The following is a 20,155-nucleotide window of genomic DNA, read 5'->3' as shown; positions in this document are numbered from 1 at the left end:
GTGTGGAAACCTTTGTAACTTGACCCCTCTAGTGCATAAATTAATCATTTTCCAAATCCTGTCTTTTCTTTCCTTAAGTTCCCGGGCACAGGGGTCACACCCCTGCCCAGCCCTGACCATTGCAAAATTCAAACTCCCGCTAATGATGAGAGTAATCATCGCAATCACCATCACCATCATCGCCAGAAAGCGGGGTCCTGTTGGCCCCGACATCAATCAGCAGTACGGGGAGCACCAGCCACCCCCGTCGGTCCATTCCCTGAGTGTCCGTGTCCACCCCGCTCCGATACCGGCCTCGCACCTCTGCCGTTCCCACTGTGTGACGGGACGGGCAGGACAGGACAGACGGGACGGGGTCTGTGCCCCCCATGTCCCCACGTCCCCCTGCGCTCCCCCGAGCCCCGCGTGGGGAGGGAGGAAGTGAGGAGGGGAGGGAGGGGAGGGGGAGCAGCCGCACGTGTGACGCGCCCGGCCGCCCATTTGCATATTCACATCAGCGCCGCGCCCACTTAAGCAGCGCGAGGCGAAGGTGTCTCCTCCACCCACCCACCACCCACCTCCCACCACCCAGCTCACCTTCCCTCCCGCTCCCCACAGCCGCGCTCCCACCCAAAAGCGAGGGCGCGGGGGGCCGGGAGGAGGGTGGGCGCAGGCTGCCTTACCTCTGCTCCCGCGCTCCCAGGGATTCCCCGTGGTTCCGCCAGGAATTTTGGAGAGCCATCCTTCAAGGGTTTTTAGTTCTGTCTTTCTCTCTCTTCCTCCTCCTCCTCCTCCTCTTCCCGTGTTGTGACTGGGTTTATAAAAAAAATAAAAAAGACAACTCCATGTAAGCTCGCAGCCAGGGCACGGCGAAGTCTGGGGCTCCGGGGGGAGGGAGCAGCGGAGGGAGGGTCACAGCTCCATGCCTTACAAAAGGCAACCCAAAGCCTGGATATTTTTTTAATATCCTACACAAAACGTCGTGCACACATACACATAAGGCGGGCGCCGGACCTGGCGCTAATTAGGTTTTTGCCAAAAACTGTCGAGGTTCAGCCTGTGACACGAATAAACGCAATGGGGCTGGGAGTTCTGAGCCCTCACCTGCTCCGAGTGTCCCCAGTGCTCAGCCCTCACCTGCCCCCAGTGTCCCCAGCCCAGCAGCACGAGGTTTTATGGGGCGCGCCGAGAGCGCCGCGACACCGGGGACCAAGGGTCAGCCATAACCACACGGCACCGACCTGGACTAGTTCATTGCAACACGAGTGGTATTCGAGGGGTATTTTTTGCACAAATTAACGTTACTATTTCACAGCTCCAGTCACAGTGGGGAAAAAGGAAAAAAAATAAATAAACAGGGTTGTGTATCCCCTTGCCAACGTCACGGAAACGGCACTGCAGTGTGCCGGGACAGGGCTCCAGGAGCACAGGCCTATTGTTCCAAGGACACGGCTTTTGTGAGTGGGGCAGCACAGCCAGGCTGGAGCAGCCTGCTCTGAGGAGGAGAAGGAGGAGGAGGAGGAGGGAAGCCCTTGCACAAGCACACCCTGCACCGCAGCCACTGCTTCACACCCTCGCATTAGATGTTTGCTGAAAATACATGGTGCACACATGTGGCACTTTTTTCCAAACATGTCATTACTGGGAATGATTAAGGGCTTCGTTGCTTCCCAGTGCAAGGTCTCGGCTCCGACTGCTGACTGATGGTTGAATTCCCCCATACACCTCGCAATGTGATTTTAGCACGAGGACCGGGGGACAAAATGTACTTTATTAAATGTTTTTCGCACGCGGAATATTTAGGAAGGGTCAAATTTATTTTTGCAATTGGCAAAAGCAAATTTGCTCCTAAGCTGAACCGTCGCGAGTCGTGTTTCATCCCGGAATACACTTTTATGGAGAAGTTATAAAGCCCTGAAATATGTGTTGTCTCTCAGAAATGCTGGGATGCTCCATCACGGGGAGCCGAGCGGTGGGTCCGGGCGGTCCCTCCGTGTGCGTGGGGAGCGAGGGAGCGGCGGGGCCAAGGCAGACAATGGGAGCTGGAGGCAAGGAAGGAGGTAGAGGGGGGTCTGCCTGAGCCCCCCCGTCCAGGAAAGCAGGTCACTCCTTATCAATTGGGTAAGCAAACGCCAAAACAAAGCGTGGGGCTGGATTTTGACGAGCCAGACAAGCTTTCTTATAAAAAATAATTTCCCTGCCTTTGTTTCTCCTCTTCTCCTTCAAAGCAAGGGGGAGAGCAGGCTGCTGTGTTCATGCTGGCTTTCCTAGGGACAAAATGTGATTTTTAAGAATCTGTCCCCCAAGAATAAGTTATTTGTCCTCCCCTCCCTAAAAAAAAAAAAAAGAAAAAAAAGCTTTGACAAGACTCAAAGGGTCCCTGAAATAAAGAAGAAAGAAAAACATCCAAAACATTAGACACAGAAACATTATATTTCAATATTATCATATGAATTAAATGTAATCCTTGAAGCGACTCGTCCCAGGGGTCACATATTAGGCCATTTTTTTCTTTTTTTTTTTATTTAATAGAGGTCACCCAGGCTGAAAAGCAGAACCCAAATGAAAAGCATCTTCAATGTGGTTATAACACGAGCTGGACGAGGTCAGGCAGTGTCTTGTATGGCCTCATAAAAAATACATAACCAGACAGCCTAATAGTATTTCTTTGCATTCATTTTTGGATGGGAACTGGCGGGTGGGGGAGGGGGCTGGGAGAGGGCCACAACCGCGGGTGCATTTCCATAATGGGCAGCTTCTCCTACGTTCCAGTTAGGAATAAAAGGAACATTCATTTTAACACATCTCTGGGTTAGCTTTAAAAAAGCATCCTACAGACAATTCCTATGGCCCCTAAAAGGTGAGGGAGGGGTTTAGCATCGCCCCCTCACATACAGAAACACACGTGTTCATTTTGGGCACATTACCATCATGTTTAATTGAGAGTGCAACCACCTTGGTCTTGCTTTCATCAACAATGGCTTATGGATGTTGTTATTTGTCCATACACACACCCAGGCTGATTAATTTGAATTATTTCCCTTCTGAAGAGAAGCAGAGGAACACCCCATTCTGAGATGTCCCTTTATCTGCGCTCAGTGGGGAGGGGTCTGCCCAGCACCAGGATTTACACAGGTCTTGGGTGGGAGAGGGGGCAAGAGAAAGGCAAAGCGTAAAAGGCGAGGAGGGGTTTGTGTAAATAAAAATAACCAGTGCTAAAAATGCCGGGTGAGAAGAGAATCTCTAAATCTCGGCTCCCTTCCCCCTCCCCAAATGCCGCCTGGAGCCGGGTGACCCTGCGGGGAGCGGAGCCGCAGAGGTGACCCGATGCTAACCAGCCTGTTAGAACTAATAAGGTGTGCGCCTAAGCCAGGGGCTGACACTGGGGCATTGTGGAAATAACTCTCCTTGTTATTGCCCATCCTCAGCTTGAAATTTACTGCTCCTTTGCATTATTAAAGAGACAGCTTGCGTGCGCGATGGGGGAGAGGCTGGGCAGGAGGAAGAGCCGCACACGCTTTTTTAATGGTATGTTTGTGCTCTCTCTAGTCTTTAGATTCAGATTCGGAGCATTAAAGCATGCTGGGTTAATAGGTTGCTATTTATTATTTGAATAAAATCTCGTTCATAAAAATAAAAAAATTTCCTTTTTCCCTCCATGGCAAATGGTCAGAAAATGGGAAACATGTGAAACGTCTCAGAGAAGGTCAGGCCGAGGCCTTGTGGGACAAACCCGGCCCCAAACGTTTCCAGTAGCACTGCTCTGCATTTACATCAGATGTGAGCAGAGCTGAAAACATCCCAACATGGTGGATAACAGGGACTGCAAGATGGAAACACAAAGGCACCCGCTGCAGCGTGGGTCCATCCCCAGCAGGGCCATGGGAAGGGTGTCAGAACCCACGGAATCATTGGGGGATTCCGCATTCCGTAAATACGGAGCTGTTTGGCATCAGCAGCTGTAGTGAAAGGCAGAACTCAAAGATGGACGTGGGAGGAAGAATCTGGTGTTTGTCTCCATCCCTGCTCCCACAACTCCCCTTCCCCCTCCTCCAGCACCCATGCTCCACCCGCTCAGTTGATTCCCTCAACATTCCCAGGATAACGGGAGGAATTCCCCAGAGTGGTTCCTGCCAGGTTCCTGCCAAGGAGGCAGAACATCAACTCCACCATGTACATTTGACCCTGAGAGATCAGATTTTACAGAAACTGAGCTGAGCTACTCTTTCAGATGCTTTTGCCATCTCTGAGCCAGTTTTTATGGACAGGCATTTTCAACTTGATCCTTGAGGGGCTGGAGAGCCTGTTTGGTGCTGGCCAGGGGCACGGGCAGAGCACACGGCTGCCAGGGGAGCCCCCCAAGAATTAGGACTCAAGTATTATTAATTTTCTGCAGAAAAGCGGCTGAGTGCACGTGGAAGACATCACTGAGAATGGGGATCAATGATAAATAACATCCTCAAGGTAAATACAGAACAGGATTGAGCCATTCATGGCAACTGGCCGAGCCAAGGGTAGCTTCCGACCGGGCTGAGCCAAGGGGGTGGGTGGTTTATTGTCAGGGATTCCATGGAATCAGCTACTGGAGGGATTTGAGAGAATTCTTAAGAGCACATGAGAGCCACAGCAATTCTTGAGCTGTCCAAGGCAACCGGTTTTCCTGCATGTTCAGAGACAACCCATTCTTCTGAAAGGTTAATGTGGGCAGCTGCTGGGAAGACCTGGGATGACAGCAGGAATCAATGATGGAAATGTGATGAAATACATATAACTGCCATCACACACTGAAAGAGTGTAAATACACACACACACACACACACAGATATATATATGGTCCTGAACATTCAGGGACCAGAGAGCAGTTCTGAAAGCAGGGCGGGGTTCGAAATGAGACCCAGAGCAAACATGAACATGTGGTAGAGACAGGCTGGGCACCGGGAGGAAGATGCAGTGTCTTTCTCGGCTTGCGCTCTCGGAGAGCTGGTGTGTCCCACAGCACCTCTGAACAGGTCCCAGTCTGAACATGTCCATGCCTTCTGTTCCAAACCACCCTCCCCCAAGCACAGAACCAGTGAGAGTCAATGTGCCATCAGTGCACAGAGGAGGCTGAAACACTAAACGTCGCCGTACATTTGTGGGAACAAATTACAGACAAAAAGCTCAAGAACAAGGGGTAACTGCCAGCTAAGGCAAGGAAACGAAATCCAGGCTGATAGTGCCAAATATAAACAAGGAATTAAAACTGATACCTGGAGAAGAGACAAACCAGAAGCCTCACTGCCCCCTCTCAGTTATTCCCTTCCTGGCATCCTGGTTTTGTGAGTCAACAGAAGCAGCCAAATGAGTCCTATCGGCATCTGAATGTACAGATATTACCAAATCCTCTGTGCCCAAAGGATAAAGTAACTTTTATCAACACACTGTTAAATGGCTGGATTTGCCTACATTGTATTTCATCATTTTTGCATATGCAAAAATAGGATTTTTAATCCTATCCCCCCTAAAAGGAGTAATAACAGCAAGAAACGTGATGCTCCATATTTTAGTTGGAATATCGAAACGTTTTAGAGTAAAATCAAAGGTGTGAAGACTCAGAGGACTGTGTTAAGCAGCTCTTTTGCTCAGCCTTCAGGTGGTAAAGCTTAAGTAACGAGTGTATTAGAACCGTGACAACACTCCACTGGATTTAAAAATACAATTTTCAGAACTGATTGCCAAACTCTGATCTCAGGAGCATGCCCATTTTTTTCAGTCCTACCAGCTGATCCCACAGAAAGTACTATTTCTCCTTATAAAACCGGGCAAAGTCAGGCAGCCAGAGAGGAGTGGTTTGATTGGAGGGTTTCTAATCCTCTGCAGCTCTCACAGTAACATCGTCGTGAACGGACATCAAAACCACAATTATAAAACAACAGCCCAAATTATTCCTTACATAATGGGCTGTATCAGTTCCCCCATAAAGCCTAGCAGTGTTTACCTGCCTCATGTTTCATTCTGTACCTCTTCTTTAAACTTTTCAAGGATTCTCTTGCCATTTTGGCTTCTCTGAATAACACAGAATCCCAGAATGGTCTGGGTTGGAAGGGACCGTAAAGGTCATCTCATTCCATCCCCTGCCATGAGCAGGGACACCTTCCACTATCCCAGGTTGCTCCAAGCCCCGTCCAACCTGGCCTTGAACACTCCCAGGGATGGGGCAGCCACAGCTTCTCTGGGCAACCTGTGCCAGGGCCTCACACCATCCTCCCAGGGAAGGATTCCTTCCCAATATCTAATCTAAATCTACCCTCCTGCAGTTTAAAGCCATTCCCTTCACATGTTACTAATCTAAAATCTGCTTCTCCTACCTTTCTGGTCTCTAACACACTTGCAGTTGTTGGCTGAGAGGCCACATTGTCCATGTGGATTTGCACTGGACAGAGAGAAGGTGGATTCTGCTCAGAGTATCAGCACATTCAGAATAAACATGTTCTCATTCTTAAGTTTCCAATTCCATGGATGTGCCCATCTGCAGAGCACAGTCAGGCCAGGACCACACCAAACAGGAGGTCGTGACCCCACACTCCTGTGCCGCCCTGCACCCCCACAGCGCTTCTGCCGGAACCCAGTTCTGCCCTCCCCTGCTCCCCAAATATCCCAGCAACCCACAACCACCTAAAACAGCTTCCAAGTACCAGAAAATCCTGTAACTTTGTTATATCCATAACAAACATACAGGTGCATTTTAAGGCATTCTTCTGGGAATCAGAATACCCGAATGTTTGTACAGGACAGGAGTCACCTGCGCAATTTTCCAAGTTTATTTTCGCAGTTATTAAAAAACAGCTCACAAAGCTTTTAGCATCCAAACTCTAATACCTAAATATATGAAGCCTCTGCATGTGTCCTATGAAAAGTTCTGAAGGGGCTTTGGTTTTTCATTCGTTCTGCTTTTAGTGCAGAACTGCTACAAAAGACCAAGGTCCCCATGGTGAAGGTGTGGTCCTGCCCCTGGACACACCACCAGCTGCCTCCTGGGCTGCGGATGGTTCCTTAATCCTTCTGCAGTGCAAGGACAGTAATTCTGCTCTTCCATGACTCATCTGCTTTAGCTATTTAAACTAAAACTCCACACAAGACAGGGAGTGAAATTTTAGCTCCTCACACCCTGGTGAGTTTGGCTCACTCCTCAATCAACACAAAGGGGCGGTTAAACGAGTTCAGGTGTCTGTGTGGTGAAATCCCGATCTGGGCTGTGGTCTCTCAATGCTTTTAGAGTGCTAAGAATAAGAATGTGGCGGCATATCCAAGACTACACTGCAGCCACAGAAATGTAAGGGCTCCGTTTTCAGTCATCTGAACGCTGCCAAAACCATCTACCCAGAAAAACACACCCCGGCAGCATTCCAGGCTGGGGGATCGGGAAACGCTTCCTCGTCTCCACTTACAGCCAGAGGTACTGCACTGGTGTGGAAACCACAGAGCAGGAAAGCAGAGAGCACACCTGGGATTTCAACCTGCAGAGAGCTGAGTTAGAAGTGAGAGCTGCAGAGAAGCGGAGTCCAAAGGCAGCTGCCCCGGAGGGAAGCCGAGGTCTTTAAGTGAGGGAGGAGGGAATGGGGGAGCCCTGGGGTATTTCAGTGCCCGCACAGCCTGGGCAGGGAGGATCCTCCGGCTCACAGGAGGCTCCTACGGGAGCAGCTGGCAGTTCTCCATGGAATAGAGAAGGTCCTGGAGAAGATCTAGGTCCCACCAAAGGAAGCCTATGGATCATTAAATAAATCACTAAATCTGGCTACAATTGAGAGTGATGTGGAAGAACACACTGAAATTCCCTGTGATGAGATTTGCTCCTTTTTAGGCTTTTTCCAGGAAGATATTTGTTGTTAGGGGAAAATGAAAAATATTCATTTTTTTTTGCTAAGGTCATCCTACAACTCTAAGCTGCTGTAAGCATAAAAATCTGGTTTCTGAACCTTAAAAAAATTAAAATTTCAACCCCCATAAATGGGTCAATTAATGCAGAATAACAACATTGATTTTTTTGTTGCTGTTGCTTAAGAATTTAGGAATCATGTTGCAATTTAACTATTAAGAGAGGGAGTGAGTGTGCTAATGTTTTAAAATCACTTTAAGATCTAAAATATTCTACATCATCTTGATATTAGTGTTATTCCGTTTTCCTAAAGGATGGGGGTGTGGCTCTGCGCTGTAAAAGGTGCAGAATAATTCTCATTGGATTTCTTTAACAAGCTGAGGCTCCATTAATAAAAATAAAGGCATGAACTTAAAACATACCCAGTTGTAACTCCCCAAATGCCTTTAATTTGGAATAAGGACGTCTTTATTTTATTTAGTTTAGTGGTTTTTAAAGTTAGGACCAAGAAACCGCTGCCCAGTAATGGAATTCCTTCGAGTCACCTTGCACAACCACACAGAGCTGACTCATTCATAAATTTTACTGTTTAATGGAATTCTAGAGACTAAAGTTAAGGAACCAGTGGTTTGGAGAAGTTAAACTAAGCCAAAAAAGCCAATTATTCCGGATGGAGTGATCCATGAGTAGAACTGTACTGGTACAGGAGGTGTAACCTTCCTGTGTAAACAGGTCCTGAACAGCTCGAGTCCTCCTGAAGCTCAATGGCACTTGTGTTCCTAAAGCAGATGCTTTTGGAACATTCATCCATTTAAAAGATTTAAAAAAAAATAGAGAAATAAAAGATTGTAAAAATATCTGGGTGAAAATTTGGAGTCTGAAGCCATGAAACTGAACTTACATCCTTCTGTTTCCAGCTTGTTCCCCGCCTCCCCCTGCCTGCCCAGGGCCTGCACATATATCACACAGGGAATAAACAAAATCTCTCCCAGGGGGATCAAGAGGGGCATTGTGAGAACAGACAGTCCATTAAACATTATCTGCAACTCTTGTGCCCCATCTTTAAACCAGAGAGCACAAACCCCATTCCCTTTACCAGCAGCTCACTCGTGAAGGTGCCAGCTGACAAGTCTCATGCAGTATGAAAGAGATGTTCCTACAGACTCCAGGATTATTCCTGGAATTGTAAATACAGAGGGGTGTTGGCACTGGGACTTTAACAAAAACACAAACTATACACACAGCGCAGACGTTCTGCTGCACAGTTTAGATTTAAGCTACAAACTGGTGGCATCAGGAGAAGGCAGTTTTTATACAGAGACATGAAAACATATACAAAGAACATGTGCTCCAAAATAACCCAGCGCTGGGCCCAGCCCACCCCTGGCCGATGGTTTGTGTTCGTTAAGTGAAACAGGATCAGCCCAGCTCAGCTGCTCCTCAGTGAACTCCTCGGCCGTGGATTTGAGAACTGGGGTTCCTGGGACTGCCACCTCTGGATCCGCATCCAAGACCTCAATTTGAAAGTGGGGATCTTGGAGGAGGAACAGCTCAACTGGCTCCAGTTAATTATAACTTAAGAGATGTTTTTCTTTCAGAAGAATTCAAAACCTCCGCTGGTTTTCAGCGGAACTGTGGGTTTTGCCAGGTGAGCTGAACTCGTCTCTCCGTCGATCACAACTCTGTTTGTGATTCCGAACCCACCACCACCACCAGCTTTGCTCTCTGCAATGCCCCTGAGAAGGAATTATCCCAAATGTCACCACTGCTCTACTTGATATTGCCAGCTCAGTGTCTCTGCAGGCAGCAAAAACAGCTGGACTCTCAAATACGATTTTGAATTAATGAAATTTAATTAGTTGAATTAGAATTATTCTCTTCACATTTTTATACTCTGTGTTTCACTGTTAAATTCAGATTGGAAAATACAGTTTCCTTTGCTAGTTCTATACCCTCCTTTTCTACCCTAAATTTGGGATAGGCCATTTAGAAAGGAGAATGAGTTTTTACAGAAGGCACAAAGAGTAAAGGGAATATGGGTTTAGCACCAAATAACTCCCATCTGGAAGTCTGAAGCCAGGGCTTCAGGAACTTCCACCTTTTATTTAACCTGCTTATGCTGATTACAGTTCCAAAGCACACAGACACGGTACTTTTTAAAGCTACAAAAAGCATTGAAAACTGATCATAAGAAAGGATTTAGGGGTTCTCCTCTCACTCCAGGCCCTTGCCCAAAGTCCCTCTCTGGCTTGTTCTTTACTGTGGGAAAACAAAGACCTGGTGGTGAAGCAAAAGCTGGAAGATGGCTCAAATGAGAATCCAAGGACACATTTCTTATCACAAAGGTGATTAATCTCTGGGAAATGTTAGGGGAGGAGGGTTTGATTCTCCATGTGACAATTTCAATCCCAAACTGAGACCACTCTTGAGCGGAAGTCTCAATATCTACTTTTGGACTAGAAAAATCAGTAATTAAGAAAAACTCCAAGGATAGAGAGTTCATGCAGCCCAAGACCTCCTGGCTTTAAATTCTATGGGGGGAGGGAAAGAAAAAATAAAGAAAAAGAACCAATCCCAAAAATACTGTCAGAGCAGCCTCATCAAGTCAAAACAAAGCATTCCCGTGACCACGCGCTCTGCAGCGCTCAGGGTACTTCTTTTCCCTTTTTCTTGGCGCTAAAGTACCACTGGCCAGAAATACAGGGTCTGGAGTGTTCACCTGCCATCTGAAGGGCGAAGCAAGACTTTTAAATGTTTTCTTTGAAGCACAATTTACAGTGAGGATTTGGGCTGAAACCGCATCGTATGCCGAAGGGGGGATGAAAGGCCAGCAGGGAAAAAAGCCATAGAAATATCACTGTAATATCCCAAACTCAATAATCAGTTGTCTCTGAACAGAGAAGGGTGTGGGCACAGGGAGTGTGAGGCACATTTCCCACCCCAAGGCTCGTCAGGAAAATCAGGGACACAACACGGAACACAGAGCTCGCTGTGGGTGTTCTGCCTTCCCAGAAGACCCAGCTCAGCCCGGGGGTTGTCCCTGCCCATGTCCTCCCCACTGGTGCCCTGCAGCACTGCGTGGCACCAGCACCATTCCCACCAACTCCGATGGCCTTGGCATTGCCAGCCTTTGGCAGTGGGACAGGACGGCCCCTCACCCAGTGAGCACCTGCCACCAGGCAGCTTTTCCATCCCCTGCACCCCGGAATGCCAGGAATGAAAGCGCCCAGGTTTGAATTCATTTTCATCCTTATCAGCTCAGAAGGAAGCAGAGAAAAGAGCCTCGCTGAGGAGCTTTGTGCTTGCAGCCACCGCGCGGGTTGGGTGAGGACATGCTGGGAACGTCTGCTGAAATATCTCTTTTTAAATGAGGGAAAAAAGGTGGGGGGCTTTGAAAACAGGTTTAGTGTCCCAATGAAAGCATGACAGCAACAATTTATAATTTCCTGCTGCCCAGTGCTCTCCATATTTCTCCCTCGCTGCGCATCCCTCCTCTCCCTCTCCCCCCACGTCCATCCTCCATTTCCCGATAACTCCATCCCGCCTCCCGTGAAATGGTGGCGAGCGCAGGGAAGGGAGGAAGAGAGGGAGGAAGGAAGGGGCTCCGACGGGGAGGGCAGGGGAAAGGGAGAGATTGAGAGAGCCAGAGAGAATGTCAAAGCTCAAGTCTGGCATTTGCCTATTTAAATTCAATCACGCAGCCCTCGCCGGGCTGGAAATGGATGGCCTGCGTTATGAATTTCTGATCAGACGGCTGATAGGTTATGAGCGGGGACGTAATCCCATTGAGGAAGGCTTTTTTCCCAAGCAAGGGCAAGCAATAACTGCCCTTCCGAGATGGCTCTTTGCTTTGCCCTTTTTATAATTTTTTTTTCCTTTTCTTTAAAAAAAAAAAAAAAAAAAAAAAACAAGTCCAAATAAGCATTTTTATGATGATAAATGTGTAATAATGATTCATTCTGCCTGCGTCTGAAATGGGAGATGCCTTGGTGGAGCAGACATGCGCTCAAAATAAACTGCCATATTTTTTCTTTTTTAAACCTAATTAGAATTCTCTCCTTCGCTCAGCTCATTTTGTACCAACACTAGTGATCTAAAAAGAAAGTGAAAGGAATGAACACATGCATTGAGACCGGTATTTTTAATACCCTGCAGGGTTTTTAATGTTTTATAGTTTGCCTTTTTTAACATGATGTGTTTACATAAAAGGATACAAAAAAATTTTTTCTTCAAATGGCAAGAACTGCTGGCACACAGTGGGACAAGCCAGAAATTAGTGTAGAAGCTGATGTTTTCTTACACCTACCATGTGACATCATCGTGTTATAGCGAGTTAATCAGAAGAGCTGAGGGCATCGGCGGGTTTGCAGTACCACACTCAGCAGTGAGGGAGAGCACGTGCTGCTGTGGTGGTGCCAGCCTGGGGCCTCTAAGGCTTCACACAACCTTTGTACTCTCCAAAAGCACAAAACAAGGTGTTTGCTGCTTAAAATCAGGATCTATGTGCTGAAACAAGACTTGTCCCAGTCTGCGAGGACTGGAACCAGCCCTGGGGAGAAGGACCTTGGACCAGGGCTGAGCTAACAGGGATCACACTGAGGGCTGAAGCTTCTGGAAATAATCCAAAGGTAAAAAATACTGTCTGAGGGCACAGGGGATAGAGGGAAGAGCAGAGAAACATCTCAGTGTTGGTGCCAAATAGGAACTTGCTCTTGGAGCTGCATCTCTGAATGAATTTTGAAGTGAAAGGAAAATGGAATCATGGAATGATGGAATGGTTTGGGTGGGAAGGGACCTTAAAGCTCATCTGGTTCCACCCTCTGCCATGGCAGGGACACCTTCCAGTAGATCAGGTTGCTACAAGCACCATCCAACCTGGCCTTGGACACTTCCAGGGATGGGAGAGTCACAGCTTTTCTGGGCAGAAAATCCCCTGAGAGCTGGGATTTAGGAACCACCTCCCAGGCAGAAGCTGCACACAACTTTAGTCTCACAAATGCAACCCCTTCAGCAGAGCCAGGCTACCAAAGTACAGACTTTTCATGTTTTTCCTCATTGTGATCAAATGCTGGATCATCAGCTAAAAAAAGGAGCGTTGTGGGGAATGTCTCAGGTGTGCTGGAAAGCACCACTTCCTGCCATGAGCCAGCAGCCCACGGTGCCACCCGGGAAGGACGGCACGGGCCAAGGGGGGAGAGGCTCTGACAGCTCCTGACACAACAGCTCCTGACACAACGGCCTGCTTTTCTCTTTTACATTAGTACATTAAGTTCAATTTGCCTATGCTGAATTGCCAAAGTTCGATGCACGAAGAGAAAATTGTAAAAAAGTTATAAAGTTATTTTTTTCCCTTCTGACAACACCATAACTGCAGAATTTCTGAATTGCTGCATACCCAAAAGAAAGGTCCCAGCAAACCTCTGCACTGTAAAGGGGTGTTTTTCCTGAGGAACACAAAAAGCTGACGATCCAAGTGGTTTCTTGCTCTCACATGCCTCAAACAGTTAATTTTGCTCAGTATCCTCACACAAATGGGCCAGAAACCTACAGCTGATAATTATGAAATAGTGTGGCCACTGGGGAGTTCCCTCCCCATCACCATTGGTTAGGGATCATCTTATGTCCTGGAGCACTCAAATTTTGATTATTTAATTGAAATTACATATATTAGCATGGGTGTTCTCATTAGCCATAAAATAAAACATCTAATATTTTCCATCTTGTTGCATCAACATCTGGTGGCGATGAACTCCGAGGGCTGCGAGCCCAGAATGTGAAAATATCACTGTTTAAATTTGTCACCTCTCAGTGTCACTGCCTGGATTCTTGCATTAGGAAAAAGGAAAACCAAAAGGAAGGGGTGGGAATGAAGAACTGCTTATTTGCCTTCTTTATCTCCTTTTATATCATATGCAGAATAAAAAATTTGCTTTAACTGAGGTGGAATTGTCAATTATCCAGCATATCACAGAATTTATTTTCAATTAAAGTTTCTAACTATCTTCCATTACCAGATCTTAAACCCCAGTGTTGATATTCTCCTTCAGTTCCCAGGACTGATGAGTTCCCAACGACCAAGTAAAACTCCAGAAAGATTATTTTTTTTATTATCTCTGTTCTAATCAAATATGGGAATTCCTAAGCTGGTGATTACAGCAGTGCCACTTGTATTTGCAATCTCTGCTTTGCATGTTTATTTGAAAAATCAAAAATAGAGTATAGCTAAAGAAGGAACCTACAATAATAAAGCATCTTCTCGCAAAAAGCTTTGAGTGGTTTCTCTAACTTATCATTAAATTTAAACTCATTTTTCCTGGATTTCACTTCTGCAGTTAATAACTTTTATACAGCCATCCTATAATTACATTAACAAAAAAGTAAATTTCCCCTATTTCTCACCACATTACCGGTATCAGAGTGTTAATGGCAAATTAACCAGTAATCCTGCAAATTAAGTCAACTCATCTTCCACTGATAGGGCAGGAATTTGCAATTTAGGCGGGTTGGGAGTTTTCAGTGGTTTTTTAACTATTATCAAGCTTCTGCTTTTCCCAGTGTACCAGTAAAACCCACACAGGAGCCATTCCCACGTTCTAATCACCATTCAGCTCTTTTTATTTGTTTCCTGGAGTACAGCAAACAAGGCAGTGCTCCAGGGGAGAGCGGACCGAGCCACTGTGGACACTGGGATTGTCAGGGCGAGGTGGTGACACACCGAGGACAGTTGGTGACCGCGAGCAGAGCCAGCGCAGCACAGGCTGCTCCGGACAGGATGGTTGGTAAGTGTTTTTCTCTTACATCACCCTAGGCAGTGCACACCCTCAGTGCCTCAGTCATGTCCATCCCATGTTATCCTCAAACTCAGGTGCCATGGAACGTATCAGTGGAAGAACCACCTTCACCAGACTCTTCAGTCCCGGGCAACCACATCAAAGCCATTAGTGCAGGAGAGCTTGTGCAACATCTATTTCATAGAATTATGGAATGGTTTGGGTGGGAAGGGACCTTAAAGCTCATCTGGTTCCATCCCCTGCCATGGCCAGGGACACCTTCTGCTAACTCAGGTTGCTCCAAGCCCTGTCCAGCCTGGCCTTGGACACTCCCAGGGATGGGGCAGCCACAGCTTCTCTGGGCAACCTGTGCCAGGGCCTCACCACCCTCACAGAGAAGAATTCCTTCCCAATATCCAATCTAACACTGTCCTCTGGCAGTGGGAAGCCATTCCCCCTTGTCCTGCCACTCCAGGCCCTTGGCACATGCCCTGTAATTCAGCCCCACCTATGGTGTGGTAGGATCCTCACCCAACCTTCAGTGCTCCGGAGCCAAGGAGGGGAGGGACAACACAAACTCGGCATAAAATGAACAGAATTTCAATAGCAACAGTCAAAGACATATCTTTGGAATATTAGATTTATGCAGTGGGAAGGAACCATCAAAACCATTCCATTTCAGAAATATAAAGGCTTCCTGAGCTAGTGAAGCACAACAGAAACACTCAGTGATAAAGGACATCACAGCTCTTTATAAACTGAACCGGTGGTTTCCCAAATTTAATATGCATGAACAGTGCATGTGAGTCCTCTTAAATCCAAGTACCAAACCCTGCCTGTTTAATAAATCTCACCAGTCCTCCACTATTAGACAGGGGATTAAAACTAATCTATCAATCCCAAAACCAAGCACAGAGTGGATTAAAATGCAAAACACATGAGAGTATGAAGATGCTTAATGCTAAATAACAAACATTTCAATCACAGAAATCATTTTTATCTTCTTGTTTATGCTAAGTAGATACTATTAGGCTTAATATCTGTATTAACACAAGTGGGGGAAGAAACAGTTTTAAGGAGACCTAAATACTTGAATGCTGCTGGATTGCCTGCGAGCAGAAGCTCTTGTGGTGGGAGTGAGCACAGCCCGGTGTTTAAAATCCTGTTTACTCTCTCAGGCCAGCTCAGTGGTGCTTGACCTTTTTCCTATGTTTTTAACCCAAAGCAGAACACCCAGAGGGTCCTGACAAAGCCAGAACTTAAACCTGTTATTTGCATTGTAACATCTGAATATCCCATTTCCCCAGCTCTGGTGTTGCCACGATGTCGGTCTCACACCGATGGAGCTTTATGGGCTCCAAAGATGGAGCTCCTTGTGCCTGTATGAAAAGGGAATGACCAAATGTGACTCACACAAGGGCTCCCAGTTCAGCCAACAACTGACTTTGTCATTGTCACTCTGAATTCCTGGCAATGGGATGATCCCCCTTTCTGGCAGGAAGTTATCCATCTACATCTGCGTTTGTCCATCTGCCTGGTGGAGATAAGGATTTGGGAGCACTGCACCCAGTTGTGGTAGGGGAAGGCACTTGGCATGTTCCTTCAGCACTCTGAGTGCTGGGAAATGGCCAGTGTTTGCCTGGATTCACCCGAGAGCATCCCAAATCTGCAGAGCTGCTTATTCCTGGGTGTCCGAGCAAAAACTACCCACTGAATCAGAGGAGTCGTAAGATTTGAGATGAAATAAAATCCACCAGGGATCTGTGTGAGGTCAGTACCACCCACACCTCTCTCGTGGGCACACCGGGCTGTGAGGGGACGGCAGCAGAGGTGGGGCTGGTGCATGACCCCCAGTACTGTCCCCAGGAGAAGGGCTACTGAGGAGTGGGAGTGCAACCTGGGAGGGGGAGAATGGCACACAAGTCCAGGCCATCTAGCTGGAGAGGGAAATCTGGCAACAGGAAAAAAGAAAGGAACAGCCAACCTCTGCCCTCACCTCAACAGCACTGACGTACAATGATGGTTATTCATCCATGGAGCCTTGGTTTTGGTGTGGCAAGAGGCTACGGTGCCATTTCAGCTGGAGAACACTGGAAAGTTGCATTATTTGTGTTTAGCTTTGCCTGGGTAGCGAAACACTGTTTCTGACATGTCGTCATTCACTATGACTAAGTCCTTCACTCCCTTAGGGAAGCTTGAAATACAGAAGCAATACAGAGGCACATGATTTTTTCTAAGGTTGAGACAGTTAAATAACAGATTTCTGCTGTCCTAATCTTTTAATGTTAGCAGAAATCACAAATTCAGGAAAAGAAAAGGCGAAGGATGCAGCAGTTTGAGTTTCTCCATGAACTGGAAGCAGGCGTATTTCATTTCAGAGGAAGGGAAGGAACCCAAGGCAGCACCTGCCCCTCAGCCCCTCTCCAACAGGAACCCCTGACCACAGCCCAGCTCTTCCCTACTCATCCTCCCCCTGTCTGTGTCACCTCGACACCAGCAACACCTCGGATGTGCAACGACACCGGAACAGCAAAAGGCACCGAATGGAGGGATGTACAAGGCAGCGCTTCTCCGTGTCCCCCTGTGCCACTCCCCGGGCTCGGGAGCTGAGCGTACGGACACGGCGATGCTCCGGGTCCTCCCTGTCCCCTCCAGACACCCCCAGCCTTTCCTCTGCCCCTTTTCCCATTGGGGGTCAGCATCGCTCTCCGGTGACTGGCAACCCCCAAATGCCCAGAGTGGTTCAGTTCTGGTCTTCAGAGGCATTCCCATTTTCCCCGCTTCATCTAACACTCAGTGCCCACAATGCCAAAGAGGAGGTGACAAGTGAGGATCATCACACGTGAACAGCTCACGAGTGTTGGTAAAAGCTGTGCAAAATAAATCAATGACTTTATCATTAGCAATTGTGGAAGAAGTCATTATACTGCCATTTGGAGTGAGGAAATACCTTGGACAATGGTAAAATACCTGCAAAAAAAATTAGTCTGTAGCAGCGTAGGGAGCAAAGAAACCCATAGGAAGGAGGAGGGGAAGGAAAATGGTGCAGAAACTGAACCAACACAGCAGCTCTGTATCAATGGGAGGTGTGTAAAACCCTATCCCGCTTCTTCCACTTGGTTCCCAGTGGTACAGGAGGGAAGGGGAAGGGGAAGAGGCAGAGGCAGAGGCAGAGGTAGAGACAGAGGCAGAGACAGAGGCAGAGGCAGAGGAAGAGGAAGAGGAAGAGGAAGAGGAAGAGGAAGAGGAAGAGGAAGAGGAAGAGGAAGAGGAAGAGGAAGAGGAAGAGGAAGAGGAAAGGGCCTACAACACACATCTAGTCTGAGCCACCAGACACAGGCTGAATGACTGGGGCAGATCTGCCCCTGTGCAAGTCAGGTCCAGTACTGAGACTAAACTTCATCTATGAGAGAACCAAGGTCTGGAGCAAAAGTACTTGTGTCAGTAGATCAGCCATATTCCCCTCTCAGTCTCCAACTTCCATCTTCCCATCCCCGAGCATGTGTTTGGGGCCCAGCTGCCCCACGTGTGTGGTTTGGGTACCGCTGTCAGTAAATCACATCACTGCTCAGAAATCATCCACAGCCCTCCCGGGACCTGGACCAGCCCTCCCTGAACTGGGCTCGCTCCCCCAGCCAGGGCTGCCCTGGAACAAAGAGGGGCTGTTCGGCGGATCAGAGCCCTGGAAGTGTGCAGAGGTTTATAAGATTAATTCTTATCTCTCTGGGCAGTGGGTCAAGTCAGAACCGTCATTCAACGAACTCTACGGATAATCTCCCTTTATTACTTTCAATCAAACTAAGTGTCTGCAATCTGCAGCACGGTTACTAATTTAGTGAAAGAAATTACCTGTAGAGCTCGATTATATAATAGACGAAATATAAAATAGTCTGGGTAAGCAGCCATTCAGCTTTTACATCTCTCCCTGCAGAGCAAAGCTGCTCCAGCCTGGCTGTGGCCGCACCCGCAGCTGCTCCAGGGGGAAATTGCCCAGAAAGGAGTGGACAGTGTGTTTGTCCACTGCCTAATTAAAGTAAGAGAAAAAGAAACTTGTGGTTTGGGCTATAGTTGGCATTAAATCTAAAAATTTGCTGTTTGCAAATATTTAACAAATGTGTTTTGTGAGAAATCAGATTTCCAGCATATTCCGGTTAATGGAATTCTGCTGCAGCCCCTGGACAAAACAATGTAAAGCTGCCTGGCTTGTGGAAATCATTCTCCTCCAGTGATGGATAATATAGCATGAGGTTTGCCTTGGTTTGATTAATTTCAGAATATTGCAGAGAAGCTGCATAATCCCTAAGATAGCAGAGAGAAGGAGGAAGACACGACGGAGCGGGATAAAAGCGCGTGGTAACGAGCACAGGCAGTTTCATACATACATTAGGTAGATATTATATAGATATTATAGCAAGGCTCACAAACTGAGGGGGGTGGCCGGTAGCCACCACAATAAAGGTCAACACTGAAAGCAAAAACCCACTAAAGATTTCCACGGCTATGACCAGAGACGGAACACAAACAGAAAATTCCCATTTCCTTTTGCTGTTCACAACAGCCATTATTTATACAAGCCCTGAATATGGAAAAGGCTCTGACAAATTTACAGTGGGGTTTGGATGGATGAGGATGACGAATGATGGATGAGGGAGGCAGAGGATTCCCTTATTAAAGCATCAAATCTTTCCCTAAATATCAAACAGACATCTCAGCCACTTGGCTCATATTAAAGGAAGCAAAATAAAACAAGGAAACAAACCAAGGAAGTAAAATTTTGCCTCCTGATAAAAACTGGAAATTCGTCTTCAATTATACACAATTTCCACTACATAACTTAGTCACTTTTATTCTGTGTTTTACACCTATCTGAAAGATTCATTTATTAAAAAAAAAAGACAAACACAAAACACAACACCCCAAAACCTCAATGAATTTCAGTACAAATCAAGCAATTGGTGTAATGAGAAAACTGCCCTGTTTAGCCATCTGGGGAAGCAGCTGCAGCACCCCAGTCCCCACAGCGCTTCCCAGTGTCCCCAGCAGAGCCACCACCACAGGGGAGGACTGGTGGGAATCCAGTGGGATCCTGGTAGGTGCTGAGCAGGCTGAGCCCGGGCGGTGCTATCAACATGCAGTGGGAATTTATTAACTTCAACCTGTCTCTGTGCTGCCTTAAAACCCACCCCTTCCCCTTTCCCATTACACACAAGACAAAAAAAGGAGCAAAAATAAAGAAACACAGTGGTGTGAACAAGGACAATCCCACCCAGGGCTCTCCAAAGTTCTCCAGCTGACTTCCCTTTTGACTATCATGGATGCTGGTGGCCACGTACCCCTGGAGCAGCTGACACTGGGAGCAATATGGGGGAAAAGCATTGCTCTAAATCCTCCCCTCCCTGTATGTCTCCAGCCCGCAGCTGGGCAGTGGCTGCTCTGATTTCCAGGCATGTTGCTGGTGTGCACACGGGAGGCACGGCTTCTGGAAGGTAGAAAGCAGCAGGGATGGTGAATGCACTGTGGCTTGAAGGCAAGTAGTTACCAGGATGGAAAA

General features: G+C 47.2%; 1 protein-coding gene across 1 annotated transcript in view; it reads right to left on the bottom strand.

The window, feature by feature from the left end:
* LOC120323852 overlaps window positions 1–20,155 on the bottom strand; it is a 105,430-nt gene that overhangs the window by 1,827 nt on the left and 83,448 nt on the right. Inside the window, exon 6 of the mRNA XM_039384475.1 lies at window positions 663–790. Within this exon, the coding sequence (XP_039240409.1) occupies window positions 663–790 (128 nt within the window). The remainder of the gene's footprint in view (window positions 1–662; window positions 791–20,155) is intronic.

The sequence above is a fragment of the Pipra filicauda genome, unplaced genomic scaffold, assembly GCF_003945595.2.
Source record: "Pipra filicauda isolate LSUMZ 115617 unplaced genomic scaffold, ASM394559v2 scaffold357_size738173_pilon, whole genome shotgun sequence".
Classification (NCBI taxonomy): domain Eukaryota; kingdom Metazoa; phylum Chordata; class Aves; order Passeriformes; family Pipridae; genus Pipra; species Pipra filicauda.
The sequence above is the reverse complement of the archived record's forward strand: the minus strand, read 5'-3'. Positions and strand labels throughout refer to the sequence as shown.